Source organism: Varanus komodoensis, unplaced genomic scaffold, assembly GCF_004798865.1.
Source record: "Varanus komodoensis strain SLA01 unplaced genomic scaffold, ASM479886v1 scaffold23, whole genome shotgun sequence".
Classification (NCBI taxonomy): Eukaryota; Metazoa; Chordata; class Lepidosauria; order Squamata; family Varanidae; genus Varanus; species Varanus komodoensis.
The window spans coordinates 15608681-15625546 of NW_025335627.1; the positions used below are offsets into that span (position 1 = coordinate 15608681).

Genomic DNA, 16866 nt, shown 5'->3' on the forward strand with positions numbered 1-16866 from the left:
TGAATAGTAATTGACACACCTCTCATAGGTAATAGGCTTATTAGCATGAACATGGGATGTATGAGCAGGAGTGGGGACCATATCGAGGAGTAGTATGATGTAGGCGGATGGAGAAGATTGTGACTTCTTAGAAACCAGCCAATGGCGAAGCGGGGGTAGTGCTGAGCATTGTGGAAAGAAATGTATATAATCTCATGTATGCTTTGTGTAATTTGCTCTTTGTTCCTCAGGCAACTGAGACTCTGAGCCAGCCTTTGCAAACGCTTCAATAAAGCTGCTTGTGCCTGCTCAGAACTTGTCTCACAGTTTTGAATCTCAGGGGTGGGAGTGGGGTGTTTAGGAGGTTGTGTTTTTCTTTCTGTATCGGGCAATATCAAGTGAGGTATTGCAGACTCATGGATTCCCTTGCACCCCAGTCAATTCCATTCTGCATGCAAAACCCAATGCTTCTACAATGGAAATTTAATGTTTCCAGGAGCAACCAGAAATGAGTAGAATCACTCATTTCTGTAATGGGGCTAGTCAACTGAGCTCACATAAGGGAGTTACCCAACTCAGAAGCTAGTGCTTCCATTTGTTTCAAGGTTTCCTACAAGAGTTGTTAAATTTCTGCTGCTCAAGCAATGGGTTCTACTTGCACAACTGAATCAGCAGGAGGGGACACTTGCACAGCAACCCTGTTGGATACTGCCCCCTGCATTTTCTTTAGAAAATACCACTTGGACCAGTGCCATTGGGTGCAAAAGCAAGCACACATGGAATGATAAACAAAACATGGGTTTCTTGCTAGAAACTGTTTACACAATCATACCTGCTAACTCTAAGATCAAAAGGCTTTTTAGCTTTTCTCTTGCATGCACTTAATCCTTCTCCCAAGTTCCCAAGGCAAAACAGTTCCACATTAGGTATAACTTCAGGATCAAAATGGGTTTTGGATAACAAGGAGTCCGATGGCTCAAGGATCATTAAAGGGCACCTGTGTCTCCATCAGTTCTCAATTTATGGAAACTCTAAGAGTATACACACAGCAGCTCAGTATGCATTAGCCTGCATTAATCGAAGCATCACTTCCAAATACCGTGAAGTACTACCTCCCCTTTACTTAGTGCTGTTTAGGCCTCATCTGGAGTACTGTGTCCAGTTTTGGGCACCACAGTTATGAAAGACACAGAAAAGCTGGAGGTGGGGGTGGTTTCTGAGGAGGGCAACAAGGATGATCCAGGACTGGAAACAAAATGCTTGAAAGAACTGGGCATGTTTAGCCTCAAGCAGCCTGAGGGGAGACATGACAGAACTCTACAAGTACTTGAAAGTCTGTCACAAGGAGGAAGAGTAGGATCTCTTCTCAGTCATCCCAGAGTGTGGAACACAAAATAATGGGCTCAAGTTACAAGAAGCCAGATTCTAGCTTGATATCAGAAAAAAAAAATCCTGAGTGTTAGAGCAGTATGGCAATGGAGCCAACTACCTGGAAGACTGTGGGCTTTCCCACACTAGAGGCATTAAAGATGCAACTAGGCAGCTGTCTGAGAGGGATGATTAACCTGGTGCAGGGGGTTGGACCCAATTGCCTTCTGGCCCCTTCTAACTTTCCTGTTTCATGGTTCTGTGCAACAATGAGCCTGAAAATACTGGGTCCCAACAATTCTCTTCTATGCACAAATGGTCTTGAGGAATGAAAGGGAAGCATCATCCAAAAAAAATATATAAGCCCCTGTTATTGGCAATCATACGCACAGTTAAAAATTCCTATTTAAATCAAAATCTATTCCATATCTTTGACAAATAGTAACAGCACGTTCACATCCACATCCACAGGAAGTTCTGTGTGCATTTAAAATATATTGTAGAGTAAGTGACTGTCTTGCCCATGGAGAATTATTATGCTCTTTTCACTGGTAGTAAGAAAGACCTTCACAACTCTCCTATTTTATGGCAATTGTGAATATGGATCTTTCTAACTCATAAAATTTAATAATCTCTCCTTTATGTCTAAAACATTATTTCCTTCAACACTCAGAAAACTATTCCTTACTGCCTTGGTTAAACTACTGTTTCCCTTTTTTCCCTCATGAATTCAACTCCTGGAAGAAAGTTAGAAGGACAACTATTCCCTTTTCTATCCAATAATTAGCCTAAAAGCAAGACGTACAGCAGTTGTGAATTTAACTACAGTCTAAGGAACATAATAGATCATGTTCATGATCATCATCACTGCCATGAAAGAAATGGAAGGGATAGTATCCCAGTGTATGAAATACTAAAAATCTAATAAATCATTTAATAAATGGCATTCATGCATAAAAGTTAAATATGGTTACTCTCCCATATTCACTATATTAATATTGCAATCCCCTGCAGACCTACGGCATTTAAGACCCACTGAATTCAGGAAGACAACCCCCTTGGTTAATAGACAGAGGATGGGACAGCTCAGACCACAGATCAATTTGAAGTACTTGTGCTTAAAGGTGTTTACGATCACAATCTGTATAGAAACTCCTCCCTACTGTTTACATTATGTCATCCATTTATAACAATCCACCACTATTGTTAGTGCATGCAGGTTTAATGCCACATGCATGCAAATCAGGACTAGTCCAAGATATGTGGGCATCATAAAGAAAGCTGTATCCTATATGCTCTCCTTCTGAATCTACACATCCATGTGCACACATCTATATCTACCTTTTGCCTATGAACCTTTAAACCTGTTCAATTTGGGATTAAATACAGTGAGCTGTAATTGCTAACAATGATGGGATCAGGATGGATAAAGCCTAGTTCTGCAGAATTTTCCATTTTTTCACTCTATGGTCTCAGATATCCTTTTTTATAGCAAGCAGAGTACAAATCAGATTGACAACCAGATGTTAATGCTGTCTAGTTAATCCATTGCTTTCAGTGAAATGTGTGTTTAAATGCACATAATCAAATGCATGCACCATAATTATTCCTCATCACCACCACTGTACAACTACCCTCTCGCTTTGGACTAACTTGTACAAGAATTTGTACATTCAGTCACTCTTTGCCTTTCGCATGACAGAAAGTGAATCAGAGTCTGACTTAAGGAGGAGGTGCAACTGTCTGCAAAAGAGGAATGACAATATCCATTACCAAGTTTTCTGGATTACCATGCCATTCTGATATGGATCAAATGCACTTTATTTATTTGTTTGCAATATTTATATCTTGCCTTTTTCCTGCAAGGAATATAAATGGCTAACACAATGCTTCTCTCCATTTTATCCTCACAACAACCCTGAGAAGTAGATTAAGCTGAGCATCAGAGGCTGGCCCAAATTGTCACCCCATGAGCTTCATGGCTTAGCAGGGATGAGCTTCATTCCAACATTCTAGCTACTATGTCGCAGAATGATTGCTTTGAAAAGCCAGGAAGTAAGGAGAAGTTAATTTTGGTTTGATTTTCATAACTTCACCTATATTTGGGATGAAAAGAATTTGTGATATCAAAAATCTGAAAGGAGAAACTGAAGCAGTCAGATCTATACACCCAGGCCTTGCGTTTTGAATGTTTTGCTCTTAAAAGCCTGGATTTGAATCCCTGGGTATTCAACCAAGTTTGGGTGTTGGAGATGCCACCTATTTTTTATGACAGGTGCCTTGTCTTTTACAGCTACATGGCAGGTCCTCTTAACCCTGGAAATGGCATTACCATTTGCTAATGGTATAGACCAATATCAGTTTGATTGTAGAGACAGGAGAGACTTTTATTTGAATTTCTTTTCTTTTTTTCCTTCCTTCCTTCCTTTTTTTTTTGGTAAGGATTCTGCACATTTCCTATTTTGAATATAAACAATTTGAGATTTCAAAAATACCAGTGTGGGAGAAGATGAAACTGATAGATTCATACATCCCTAGATGGTGGATGACTAAGGACATATTATGCCAGTCTTCTTCCAGCTACACTGGCTGCCAGTTGAAGTCTGGGCCCAATATTCAAAGTGCTACTACTAACATTCAAAGCCCCAAACTGCTTGGAGCCAGATTATCAGAAGGAACCTACACAGACATGGGGATCATCTTCAGGGATCATTCTCCAGGAGCCTGGTTTAAAGAAAGTGAGGCGGGTGGCTACCAGGAGGAGGCCTTTTCAGTTGCAGCACCCTGGCTGTGGAATAAGCTCCCCAAAGAGGTGTGTCTGGCTGCTGCTTTGTATGCCTTTCAGTGCCAGATGAAGACCTTTTTATTTGCACAGCATTTTAACAATTTAACTTTGTTTTTAATATTGCATTTTATCCTGAGGTGCTGCTATGCTTCTATGCTGATTCAATTGCAATTGCCACAGTTTTGTTGTTTTATGTTAATTTCTGTTTATTTCTGTGTTAAAGCTTTTTGTTAACCACTCAGACAGCCTCAGCTATTGGGTGGTATAAAAATGAAATAGATAACAGAATGCATTTGACAGTCCTGTTGTACATATAATTACTGATGTCATATGCAGAAAAAGTTGTCCCTGGAGTAAGTAATGCACACTTCACACAAAAGAAAAGTCCTGCAACCCCTCTCCACCCAGGACCCACAATAAACTGCATTTCTGCCTAACTATAGGTCCTCTGCAGTGAAGTTCTGGAATCTATCAACAGGACAAAAAGTATCTACAGCCATACAGGATACCTAGATTTCTCTTTGCACATTACATGCCATGGTGGTAACCAAGCAACCAAAAAAAAAATCAACCCTGATGTAACATCTACACTCAAAAAGACCAGCTGTTCATGTTCTGAAGTCTGAAGTTAGCTCTGTGATGTTGCATTGATGGGTATTTTGAAGGCTGTATATACTTGTCTGTCAAGAGCTAGCTAGGTATTGCACAAAATGTACTGTCTGCCATTCTGAAATATTTAACAAAACCTGACAGCTCTCTGAGAGGGGAAAAACAAACAGAGTCTATGCTTTTGCAATGACCACTGCCAATGGGTGGGACTCAGATACAAATGAAGAGGGACATCCAGTGGTCAAACAAGTTACATTCTGCAGGATAACCAGTTTAACTTTCCCTTATGAGAAAGAGGCATCTCTGAAAAGATAGAAAGCATTACATATCCTAGTTTAACTGTCTTTTTGCCTCAAAAATGGATTGATTTTCTGTGGAGTCTTAGCAACGTAAGAAAATAATAAGAGAATAATCTTTAGAAAGCAGCCTACCCTCCAATACAAATCATCTCATGGATTTGTTGGCATAAGAAGAGGCCTATCAGGTAGAAAAAACAAGCTGAATTATTGTGGAAGCCTGCAATCCCAAATCAGGCTGGAGACAAAATCTGAAATTCCTACCTCCCCAGTGGATGCCATTTCACAACGGAGAATAGGGTCAACATCTCTCAGACGTGGCCAGGAAAACACTGGAGCCTGGAAAAACAAGCAGAAGTAAATGGTAAATCCATTGAATTTATGACTCCATCATGGAGCTGATAGATGAAGTACAGAATAGGGGAGCACAGGACGATACCTCTAGTTAGTAAGGGGAGCACTTGATGATACCTCTAGTTAGTAAGGCGGGGAGGTGAAGGAGAGCACCGCCATGGATGCGAAAGGAGGTGGTTAGAGGGATTAGACGAAAGAGCAAACTCTGTAGGAAATGGGTACTGGGGCAAATAGACAAAAGGGTATACCAGGAGGAGGAGGCCCGTTGCAGAAGGATTCTTCGCAAGGTTAAGGCTGATTACGAGCTGAGACTTGCCAAGATTATAAAGAGCAATAAAAAGGGCTTCTTTCAGCATGTAAATAGGAAGAGGAAGAGGAGACAAGTAGAGGGACCACTAAATAAGGAGGAAGGAGATCCAGTGGCTGATATGAGGGAACAGGCACAGATGCTAAATGACTATTTTCCCTCTGTGTTCTCCCCAAAGTAGGACAGGGGATATCTGCATAGGAGATTAGATGAGGCTGGGGACTTAGGGGCACAGATTAGAGTCACCCTCCTAGAAGTCAAGGGGCTCCTCAGGGCATTGGACATTACAAAGGCGCCAGGCCCTGACAGGTTACACCCGACAGTACTTAGAGAGTTCGCAGGGGTTCTCTCACACCCACTGGCCTCCATTTTTGAGACCTCATGGAGAATGGGTGAAGTTCCAGAGGACTGGAGGGTAGCATCAGTGGACCCAATTTTCAAAAAGGGTAGTAGAAGGGACATGGGGAATTACAGACCAGTTAGCCTCACGTCCATTGTAGGAAAAACAATGGAAAGGCTCATAATAAAGAGAGATCTAGTGATGCAAGATAGGGAACGGAGGATGGCAGCCACACAACATGGCTTCCACAAAAACAGGTCCTGCCAGATAAACCCTGTGGAATTCTACAACAAGGTTTCGAGGTGGCTAGATGGAGGGGATGCAGTGGATGTGGTATACCTGGATTTCAGCAAGGCCTCTGACAAAGTGCACCATGATACCCTGGTGGAGAAACTGAGGAGTTTTGGGATACACCAAAGCACTGTCCGATGGATTAGGGCATGGTTGACTGACCAAAAGCAGAGGGTAACCATTAGTGGGAAATGATTGGAATGGTGGCCCGTGACAAGTGGGATTGCCAAGGGCTCTCTCGTGGGACCAATCCTGTTTAATCTTTTCATCAAGGACATGGAAGAAGGGGTGAACAGTCTGCTGATCAAATTCACAGACGATACTAAAACTGGGGCAGTGGCCACAACTGATGGGCAGGTACTCCAGATCCAAAAGGATCTGGACAGACTATGGAAGTGGGCAGGAGACAACAGGATGGCGTTCAATGTGGATAAGTGCAAGGTCTTGCACTTGGGGCATAGGAATGGGTGTCATAAGTACAAGTTAGGGGACAAGTGGCTGGAGAGCAGCACTTGTGAAAGGGACCTCGGGGTGCTGGTTGACTGCAGGCTAAACATGAGTCAGCAGTGTGATGCAATAGTCAAGGGGGCGAATGCTACGCTTGGTTGCATAGCCAGAAGTGTGGCTTCTAGATTGAGAGAGATATTACTACCACTCTATACGACTCTGGTGTGCCTACAACTGGAGTATTGTGCTCAGTTTTGGGCCCCTCATTATAGGAAGGATATAGCCAGGTTAGAGTCAGTGCAGCGTAGGGCCACAAAGTTGGTGGCCGGTTTGCAGGGGATGCCGTATGAAGCGAGACTGAGGGAAGTGGGTCTCTTCAGCCTGGAGAAGAGGAGACTCAGAGGGGATATGTTGGCGACATACAGGTATGTGAGGGGATGTCACATGGAGATGGGTAGAGACCTGTTCTCCCCAGCAGAGGAAGGCAGGACGCACTCCAACGGAGCAAAGCTCAGGGAGCCAAGGTTCCATTTGGATGCCAGGAAGCACTTCCTGACAGCTAGGACCCCGAGGGTGTGGAATGTGCTTCCACGGGCGGTGGCTGAGGTCCCATCAGTGAGGGTGTTCAAGGATAGGCTGGACATGCACACGATGGGCATGTCGTGAGCGGAGCCGGCTGGTGCATGCGGTCAGACTAGATGGCCTGGGAGGCCCCTTCTGACTCACTCTGTTTCTATGTTTCTATTTCCCAAATTTGCCCCAAGAAGAAAGAAAGAACATGTTCATGAATTATGTCTGTGGCAAAAATAATCATGGTTTTGATGAAAATTGCCTTGTTGACCATTCCACAACCAACTTCATGTTGCCGTGTGACATCTTGAATGTGGGCCCTCTCTGTCATGAATCACATCTTCCCAGGTATGGTTAGGGGTGCAATGAACTTGGTGTCATGAGCATTCTCTGGGCCTCATACACTGTATGTGGACTGAGTCCTGTTGCTCCACATGCTGGTGTGGTTAATGCTGATCGACCATGCCAGCCTGTTGTAAGGAGTACAGAGACCCTGCAAATTAAGCACTCTATCATAAATGTAACTGTGAAGTATGGTGCACATTGTTACGACTGTGAAACTCAAGTGAGCATTTCTCTCCCCTAGTGCTTTTTTTTACAACTGCTAGTACGTATGTCAGAGTAAACAACTAGAAAAAAGGAGAGAAAGAAGCACAGTGAAAAATGCAAGATAATCCACCCCAGAAAAGCAGTTATAACAGGTCCCCTATTTGTGGCAATAGGAAGAGAGGGAAGTACATCACCCTCCCCACTGTTGCTTTCGACAAATGTGGCTTCTAGTCAGATATTTTGGGGAAACTATGTTAAAAAGAAGATGTGAACAGGGTGTTAGTCTATGCACCACAGGAGAAGGTAATACTAATCCATAATAAAGTGCCTACTACTCAAAAGTTCTGTCGATCCAATAGGGTCTCTTGAGAGCCTTTTAATTATTTTTTACATTTTAATAATCATTATTGCCATAGGCATTCAAAAGTATTTTGTTGACTCCTAAAGAAATAAACTGTGTGATTTCCATGCAAATGACTAAAGCAAACCACAGAGATGTCTCTTTTGGTAGGGAAACATCAGCTATGTTCTGAGGGCTGAGCCTGTGTAAACCAGGGCTTTGTTTGATTATTTTGCTGAGAAAGAGAAAGAGAGAGAGAGAGATTCATTATTTTCTATATACCTCAGTTATTTCATTGTGCTGAACACATCAGATATTCCTGGTGGATCATAACCCATCTTGTACACTAAACAAAGACTTTCAGGATAACGAGCATGCACATTTATAGGTCAGGTACTGTAATGTTTAATCGCCACAGCAGGCCAGAAGAACTTGTGACCTTCCAAAGCCAAATGCAGCCAGCTCACATGCCATTCTCTGTGCCCTGCTAAGGGCTTGAGTGGGCCACTGCATTGAGTGGGCCACTGCACTTGAGAAAGCCACTGCATTGGCTGGTGAATTTTGTTTAGAGGTTGTGCAGACCTGCTTATGAACAACTGATGAACTCTCATTAGGGGTAAGAGAAGCTAAGCCACTTAAAGATACAGCCAAGTTATCTGTTTGCTTCATGTGAAATGCCTTTGGTTAAGCCCACAACATGCAAATGCTGCCACTATGCAAGAGTCACTTACTTCTGTATCTCTCATTTCTAATTTGAACCTATAATTAATTTTCTGCACACTGAATGCTGATCACAGAGATCACTGACTCATTTCTCTTGCTAGTATAAGCTTTGCTTTCTCTCTCTCCATTACATGAATGGCTCAAAAAGATGAATTTATCAAGTCAAGCAGGAATGCCGCAGTCACTGGACCCTCTTCCTACATACCACATACCTTAATGCCCACATAGTCTGAAGGAATCATGGGGTGTGTTAGTGCAGGAAGGGTAGATTCGTGGATTTGTTCCCCAGTCATCACTTTCGTGGCCACTTCAATGAAATCCAGACCAAGAGATTTGGACACAAATGGGAAAGATCGTGAAGCTCGCAGGTTGCACTCAATCACCTACATGGAAGATGGGGAGAGCATCTTTAAAACACCTCAGTTGGGATGTGAAAAAGATACATGTTTCTATTGTAGTATTAGCCACTTACAAGTCTAAAGATTTTAGGCATTTTTTTTTAATTTGAATCACCTCCATACTTGAATATACACATATTAAACAGACAGAAATTATGGTTTATGCTTTAAAGAGAAATATATAGCAGAAATTTAAAAGCAGATTCTTGGCACATTCTGAGATCAAGCTCACTTAAAGATAGTCAGCATTTACACCCAAACTATTAATCATGTCTGGAAAACCATATCTTCCAATATGGGGGAAAAATTCCCAGATGTGTATGCTGCAGATCCAGTTGGCCAAATTACATCTTTCCAGAGGCACAGAAAGCATGATCAAGTTCAGGGGATAGGTCCTCACAAGATGGGTATATGTAAGACTAATGGGGCGGGGGGGGGGGAGAACTGAGGAGACACCAGAAGCAATAAAGATGCAAGACAGTTAGAGAGTTATCAAAGGAACTGTAGAGAAAAAAGCAAATCTCTGGAAAAATTAAGATGAATTCCTTTAGCTTTGCTCTGATTGCTCTGGTCAATGCCCAGAGTTTTTAAGACAAGCAAGATTATATGACAGTAGCTAACTTTAATCCTTTTAGGTATATGAAGGAAAGCTGCCCTGGATGCTTAACTGCAATCAAACCAGTAGTATACTGCATTAAAACAAGCCCCAATGCCATATTGTAGGAAGACCATCCAAGTCATTCAGAATCTTTCATTTTCTGCAACTTTGGCACCAACAGAGGTTTTCTTCTTGATGCAATTAATGGCTGAACAATATACGATTTTCACTGGGACAATGGCAGAAAGGAAAGATGTAAATTCTCCTTCCTCATCACCCCATCATGTTACTCCCCATTCATGCAATTGGCTATACCACTGCTGAGGGATATGAGTAAAGTTGGTTACTAGATTTTTTGTGAGCTAAGAAAATGCCACCGTATCAATAATACTGATTTGAAGGCACTTCATCCTCTTATGTTTTTTTTTTCTATTGTACCTACCTTCCATTTTGCTTTCTAGCTATTCATAATGACCCAAGATAGCAAAGTAGCAGCCTATGAATTCTAGAGTCAGACCTGTATTGTGCTAATAAGATGAGTCACATATAACATTCTTACAAATCTTATTTAGCATTGATCTAAGTTCAGTGCTGAGCTAACACACTTGCTGACAGACAGCAATTCTACAGAGCTTGCTTTGTCCTCAAATTACTGCATTGTGTGAGAAGACAGAGTTCTCACACAGAGTAACTTATGAAGTGCTGAATGGCAGACAGAACCAGTGGCACAAAGACATGTGCAGCAGCAAGCAAGCCAGGTATTATATGCCTAGTGCTTCCCACACCACGCAGCAAATATTAGCAACAACCTGGCTTATTTTTTGCCAGGTGTGCTTCATGAAAAAAGGAGCTTGTAGGAAAACATCATGCTTTTTATTATGATTAACTGCTTTCTACTTCCAAAAACTGTCTCACCAACACATTGTTTCCTCTGATGAGAAACTGAATGTTGAATGGTCCAGAAATAGCAAAGGCATCAGCAATCTTACTGGTTGCAATTTTCACCTGTGAGAATAAACAGAACATGTATTTATGAATACAATCTCTTCCCCAAAAGTCTTAAACTGGAAAGGACTGACAACAACAGGCTTCTTGAGAAACAGAGTAAGTGCAAATACACTAAAAGCCCAAATTTGACTTCTTGTACATCTTCAGAGTCTTTCTGCAACCACCTCCCTGTCCACAGAACTTCCATCTTGCCAGAATTCAATTTCAATTTGTTGGCCCTCATCCAATCCACTTTTGAATCCTGGCACAAGTTCAGTACATCCACAGCCACTTGTGACTCAAATAACAAGGAAAAATAGAGCTGTTGATGGTACTTCAAGATGTGTGGGACCACTTCCTCTCAAGGAAACATGAAAAAGACCTGCTCCCATCTGATTCAATAAGTCATAATTATAATAATTAACTAAGATGAGCAAGGGATATAGATAGTCACCCAAACACCACCAAGTACCTTGTCTAAAGGCAGCAACAACTGAACTGATTATTTAATTATTATCTTGGGGTTTTTTTTGTTAATGTTTATAGTTATTTGTTTTTTTAAAAAACAAAACTCATAGTCTACACAAATATAAAGCAATACAAATAATAAAATTATTAATGATGATCATGACTAAACATTACAATAATAATGTGCTATCTTCCACCAAGACCAACAGATGCATGTTACTTAGGGTAAAATCATGTATTTATTCAGGTGGCCCCCAGTCTGATTCCAAGAGCAGCATGGAATCTTGCAGTGGCACACCCTCCTTTCTCTGGATTGAAGCACATTCAATAAGCGGTCTTCAAATATCTTCAAATTTATTTTTACTTATCAAGTCTTTTTTCCACTTAATATCTCAAGGTAACTTATTAATAGCTATATTCCAGACTTCTTTATACCAGTCATTTATCTGATAGTCACCTTTTATCTTCCAGTTCCTTGCTATTATTAATCATACTGCTGTTACTAAATTTGTTATCAATTCTTGGATGTTTAAGAATAGGCTGGACATAGACATGGTACGCATGTCATGGCTGGAGCTGGGGGTCAGACTAGATAGCCGGGGAGATCCCTTCTGACTTGCTCTGTTTTTATGTCCTACTTGTTCTCTAAATAATGACAAGACACTAGTCCAGGGTCTACTTCAATATTTAGATTCAGTATTTTACTAATTTCTTTTAAAGCCAAAATTATTAATATGTTTACTCTCCAATCACATATGGAAATATGTACCCATTTCCCAGTTACATCTCCAGCATATAATGGAATATTTATCATTTATGTAATTCAATTTTACCCAAGTTAGGTACCATTTCCAAACTAATTTGTAAAAGTTTTCTTTAATTCTTGTACAGATACAGTTTAAGATTCTCCCACATATTTCTCAATTTTTCATTACTAATATAGCTTCTTAAATATATTTTCCAAGACACTTTGGTCCATCCCTTCTTCTAATATGTTATAAATTTTACTTGTCATTCCTCTCATCCACATATTATCTTGTTTTTCTTTCTGTACAATCATATCTTCAAATTTAGCATGTTCTCTATATTTGCCATTTTATTTCAACCAATCTTTAGTCCATTGATCTAATTGAAGTATATTATTCCAAGTTAAATTTCTGTCTCCTAATATTGCCTGTATCTTTTCTTTATTCTTCATTTTCTCCAAGCAAGTGTTTAACTTAATAGTATGTTTATTCTTCAATGTTTTCCCCAAGCTACACCTCAAATTCTGTGGAAATCTTTTTAATTTTGTAATTGGATACAACGACAAAACAGATGGCACAAATATATCTCCGTATCTACTCCAAATTCTGACCACATTCTTTAAAAGGAGGTTTTCTATCTTTTTAATAATATTTTTATTATCCTGTTGAAGAAAAACATTTAATAAGGATCCCTCAACATATGTTGTGCCTGACAGCTTGACAGAGATGTCGACTCGTGAGAAAGAGTCAAACATTCACAATGAGAATCAGGCATTGGAACAAGGGGACTTATACTTGGGGCCCAGTGCCCAAAAGGGCCCCCTGCAGCCTGACTATGGGACTGCTGAGCAAGTAGCCTCCCCACAGCCTGACTGTGAGGCTTCTGAATGAGTAGCTTCTCCCCATCCTGTCTCTGAGGTGACTGAACAAGTTGCCCCCCCCCCCCCGCCTCCTGACTCTGAAGCTGCTGGGCAGAGTTCAGGAGAACAAGAAGACATAACAGTGAATTTGGCAAATGCCCAACTTAGGAGGAGTTTAAGGCATCTAGATCAGTTGCGTCTGGACCTATTGAGAATACAGGACAGAGGTTTGTCCCACCCACAAGTGGAAAGACATGACAGGAAAATCTAATCCCACGTGGGCTTCTCAGATACTTCAGAAAGGAGAGGGCAACTGTGTTGCTAGGAGCTCTCTGCTAGAGCTTATCTGTTGCATCGTAAATCTTGTAGAAAGCAGCAATAAAAGTCTTTAGTTTTATGACCGGCTGCTGTGTGAGTTAATTGGAGACGTGAGTTACGACCTCACAACAACATATTGAAATTCTAGTTTACTTCATATTATATTAATGGGCTGTAGTATAATATCCAATATATGCCACACTTGATTTGCTATGTAATAAAACTTCACATTAGGAATACCCAGACCTCCTGTTTTCTGGAACATATACTGTCTTTTTAAATTAATCCTGACTTTAACCCCATTACAACATTTATTAATCATATTTTGCCATTCTTTCAAATCTTTCTCTGTTATCTTAATTGGCAACATCATAACTAAGACATTTATCTCAGGTGAAATCTTCATTTTAAATACCATTATTCTACCCACCCACAACAAACCAATCTTCCTAAATCCATTCATTTTCTCTTTCATTTCACATTTTAATTTATCAAAAATATTTTCTTATTATAAAAATATTAAATATATAATAAAATATTATTAAAACATCCATTTTTTATATTTATACCAAAATACTTGATAGTTTTACATATCTTGACTTCTAACTTGTTCCTAATCTTATCCTTTTCTACTTTATTACAATTAAAGTACATCATTTCCAATTTGTCCCAGTTTACTTGTAAACCCATTGTTTCTCCAGATTCTACTAAATGTGTTTTAATCTGATTCATAGCCTTAACTGGATCCTTTATTGTTAATAAAGTGTAATTAGCAAATAAACTAAACTTAATTTTATTCTCAAATCCTCTTATTAAATTATCATTTCTAATAATATTTGCTAGCAGTTGTATAATTAAAGCAAATATCAGAGAGAGGGGGCATCCCTGTCTACTACCTCAGTCTATGAATATTTGTTCCAGTATAGCATCATTCACTATTACCACTGCATAATTTTCTGAGTATAATTAATTTATTGTATTTCTAAATTGTGGACCAAATTCCTGTATTTCTATTAATATCTTTATTGTTGGCCATTCCACACAATCAAAAGCTTTGAAGATACGAAATATTATTATGCCAGCTTTTAAATTTTCCTTATGTATATGGTCAATAATGTTTAATACACTTCTAGACAAATCTGCCATCTGACTCCCTATTACAAAACCACTTTGATCCATATTAATGTATTTATATATAAAGTTACTCATCCTCTTTGTAAATATTACTGTAAAAATTTTTGTATCCCAGTTATCGAGGATATAGGTGAATAGGCTCCAAGGACTGTCAAATCTTTATTAGGTTTTGAAATTAAAACTATTGAAGAGTACTTCCAAGATAATTGTATCTTTCCTCCTTCCAATATTTTATTAAACAGAGATTTTAATTTTGAAATCAACATCTCGAAAAAAGTTTTATAATACTCTGGACCTAAACCATCTGTCCCAGAAGGTTTTCCTACTTTTAGTTTACCAATAATATCTTCTTTGTCCTCATCTCTAACAGATTGTTCTATCAACTACCTATTCCTCTGCTGCAATTTATTCCCAACATTCTTCTCTATATATGTTCTAATTTTATCCAATGCAATTTTCTGACCAAATACAACTTAGAAAAAAATCTATAAAATACTCCCATTTTTATTTTGTTAAATTGCACCTTTTTACCACTCTAACCCTTAACTATCCCAATTAAATGTTTAGCTTTCTTTTGTTCTGTGGGTCTGTCCAATAACTTTGAATTCTTATTACTAAATTCAAAGTGTTCCCTTTTCAACTATATTGCACTTCTTGGTATTTTCAATATTTTGCAATTCTTCTCTTTTAGCTTCAATTACAGCTAAGATATTTATGTCCCTATGTTCTATATATTTTTCTCTGACTTTTTAATTTTTCTTTCCAAATGTTTCACTTGTTTAATTCTTTGTTTTCTTAAATTATAAGCTTCTTTCATACTTAACCCTCTTGCAACCACCTTTTTGTTGTTGCTGTTGTTAGTCACGAAAACATGTCTGACCATTTGCAACCCCACGAACAACATTTCTTCAGGCCTTCCTGTCCTCCACCATCCCCCAGAGTCCACTTAAGCTCACACCAACTGCTTCAGTGACTCCATCTAGCAACCTCATCCTCTGCCGTCCCCTTCGTCTTTTGCCATCTATTGTTCCCAGCATTAAGCTCTTCTCCAGTGAGTCCTTCCTTCTCAATAGGTGGCCAAAGTATTTGAGTTTCATCTTCACTATCTGGCCTTCTAAAGAACAGTCAGGGTTGATCTCCTCTAGGACCGACCGGTTTGATCGCCTTGCGGTCCAAGAGACTCGCAAGAGTCTCCTCTAGCACCACAATTCAAAGGCCTCAATTCTTCGGCGCTCAGCTTTCCTTATGGTCCAGCTTTCACAGCCGTACATTGCAACTGGGAAAAGCATAGCCTTGACTATACACACTTTTGTTGGCAGGGTGATGCGTCTGCTTTTTACTATGCTGTCTAGATTTGCCATAGCTTTCCTCCCCAGGAGGAAGTGTCTTTTAATTTCTTGGCTGCAGTCCCCAACTGTGGTTATCTTGAAGCCCAAGAAAATAAAATCTGTCACTACCTCCATTTCTTCCCCATCTATTTCCAAGGAAGTGATAGGACTGGATGCCATGATCATAGTTTTCTTGATGTTTAGTTTCAAGCCAACTTTTGCACTCTCCTCTTTCACCCATATCAAGAGGCTCTTTAGTTCCTCTTCACTTTCTGCCATGAGAGTGATATCATCTGCATATCTGAGGTTGTTGATATTTCTCCCAGCAATCTTAATTCCAACTGGTGATTCATCTAGCCCCGCCCTTCTCATGATGTGCTCTGCATATAAGTTAAGTAGGCTGGGTGACCGTATACAGGCTTGCCGAACTCCTTCCTCAATTTTGAACCAATCAGTGGTTCCATGTCCAGTTCTCACTGTTGCTTCTTGACCCACATATAGGTTTCTCAAGAGACAAATAAGATGGTCTGTACTCCCATCTTGCCACAATTTGTTGTGATCCACACGATCAAAGGCTTTAAGCATAGTCAATGAGGCAGAAGTAGAAGTTTCTCTGGAACTCCCTAGCTCCCTATGATCCAGCATATGTTGGCAATTTGATCTCTAGTTCCTCTCCCTCTTCGGAATCCTGTCTGTACTTCTGGTAGTTCTCGGTCCACATACTGCTGGAGCATAGATTATAGGATTTCGAGCATAACTTTGCTAGCATGTGAAATGAGTGCAATGGTGAGGTAGTTTGAACATTCTTTGGCATTGCCCTTCTTTGGATGGGAATGTAAACTGTCCTTTTCCAATCCCGTGGCCACTGTTGAGTTTTCCAAATTCACTGGCATATTGAGTGTAGCACTTTACTGCATTGTCTTTTAAGATTTTGAATAGCTCAGCTGGAATACTGTCACCTCCACTAGCTTTGTTGTTGCTCAGACTTCCTAAGGTCCATTTGACTTCACATTCCAGGATGTCTGGCTCGAGGTCAGTGACCACCCCATCGTGGCTATCAGGGACGTTAAG

At 40.1% G+C, this 16866-nt stretch overlaps 1 protein-coding gene and 1 long non-coding RNA gene across 2 annotated transcripts in view; one reads left to right on the forward strand and one right to left on the reverse strand.

Moving 5' to 3' along the window:
- Positions 1-16866, reverse strand: part of CPS1 (carbamoyl-phosphate synthase 1) — a 173081-nt gene that overhangs the window by 19233 nt on the left and 136982 nt on the right. Inside the window, exons 31-33 of the mRNA XM_044431870.1 lie at positions 10870-10959; positions 9171-9341; positions 5302-5376 (exon numbers count right to left, since the gene is read on the reverse strand). Of these exons, the coding sequence (XP_044287805.1) occupies positions 5302-5376; positions 9171-9341; positions 10870-10959 (336 nt within the window). The remainder of the gene's footprint in view (positions 1-5301; positions 5377-9170; positions 9342-10869; positions 10960-16866) is intronic.
- Positions 16718-16866, forward strand: part of LOC123024302 — a 451-nt gene continuing 302 nt past the window's right edge. The window contains exon 1 of the long non-coding RNA XR_006414895.1: positions 16718-16789. This is a non-coding gene — a long non-coding RNA (uncharacterized LOC123024302). The remainder of the gene's footprint in view (positions 16790-16866) is intronic.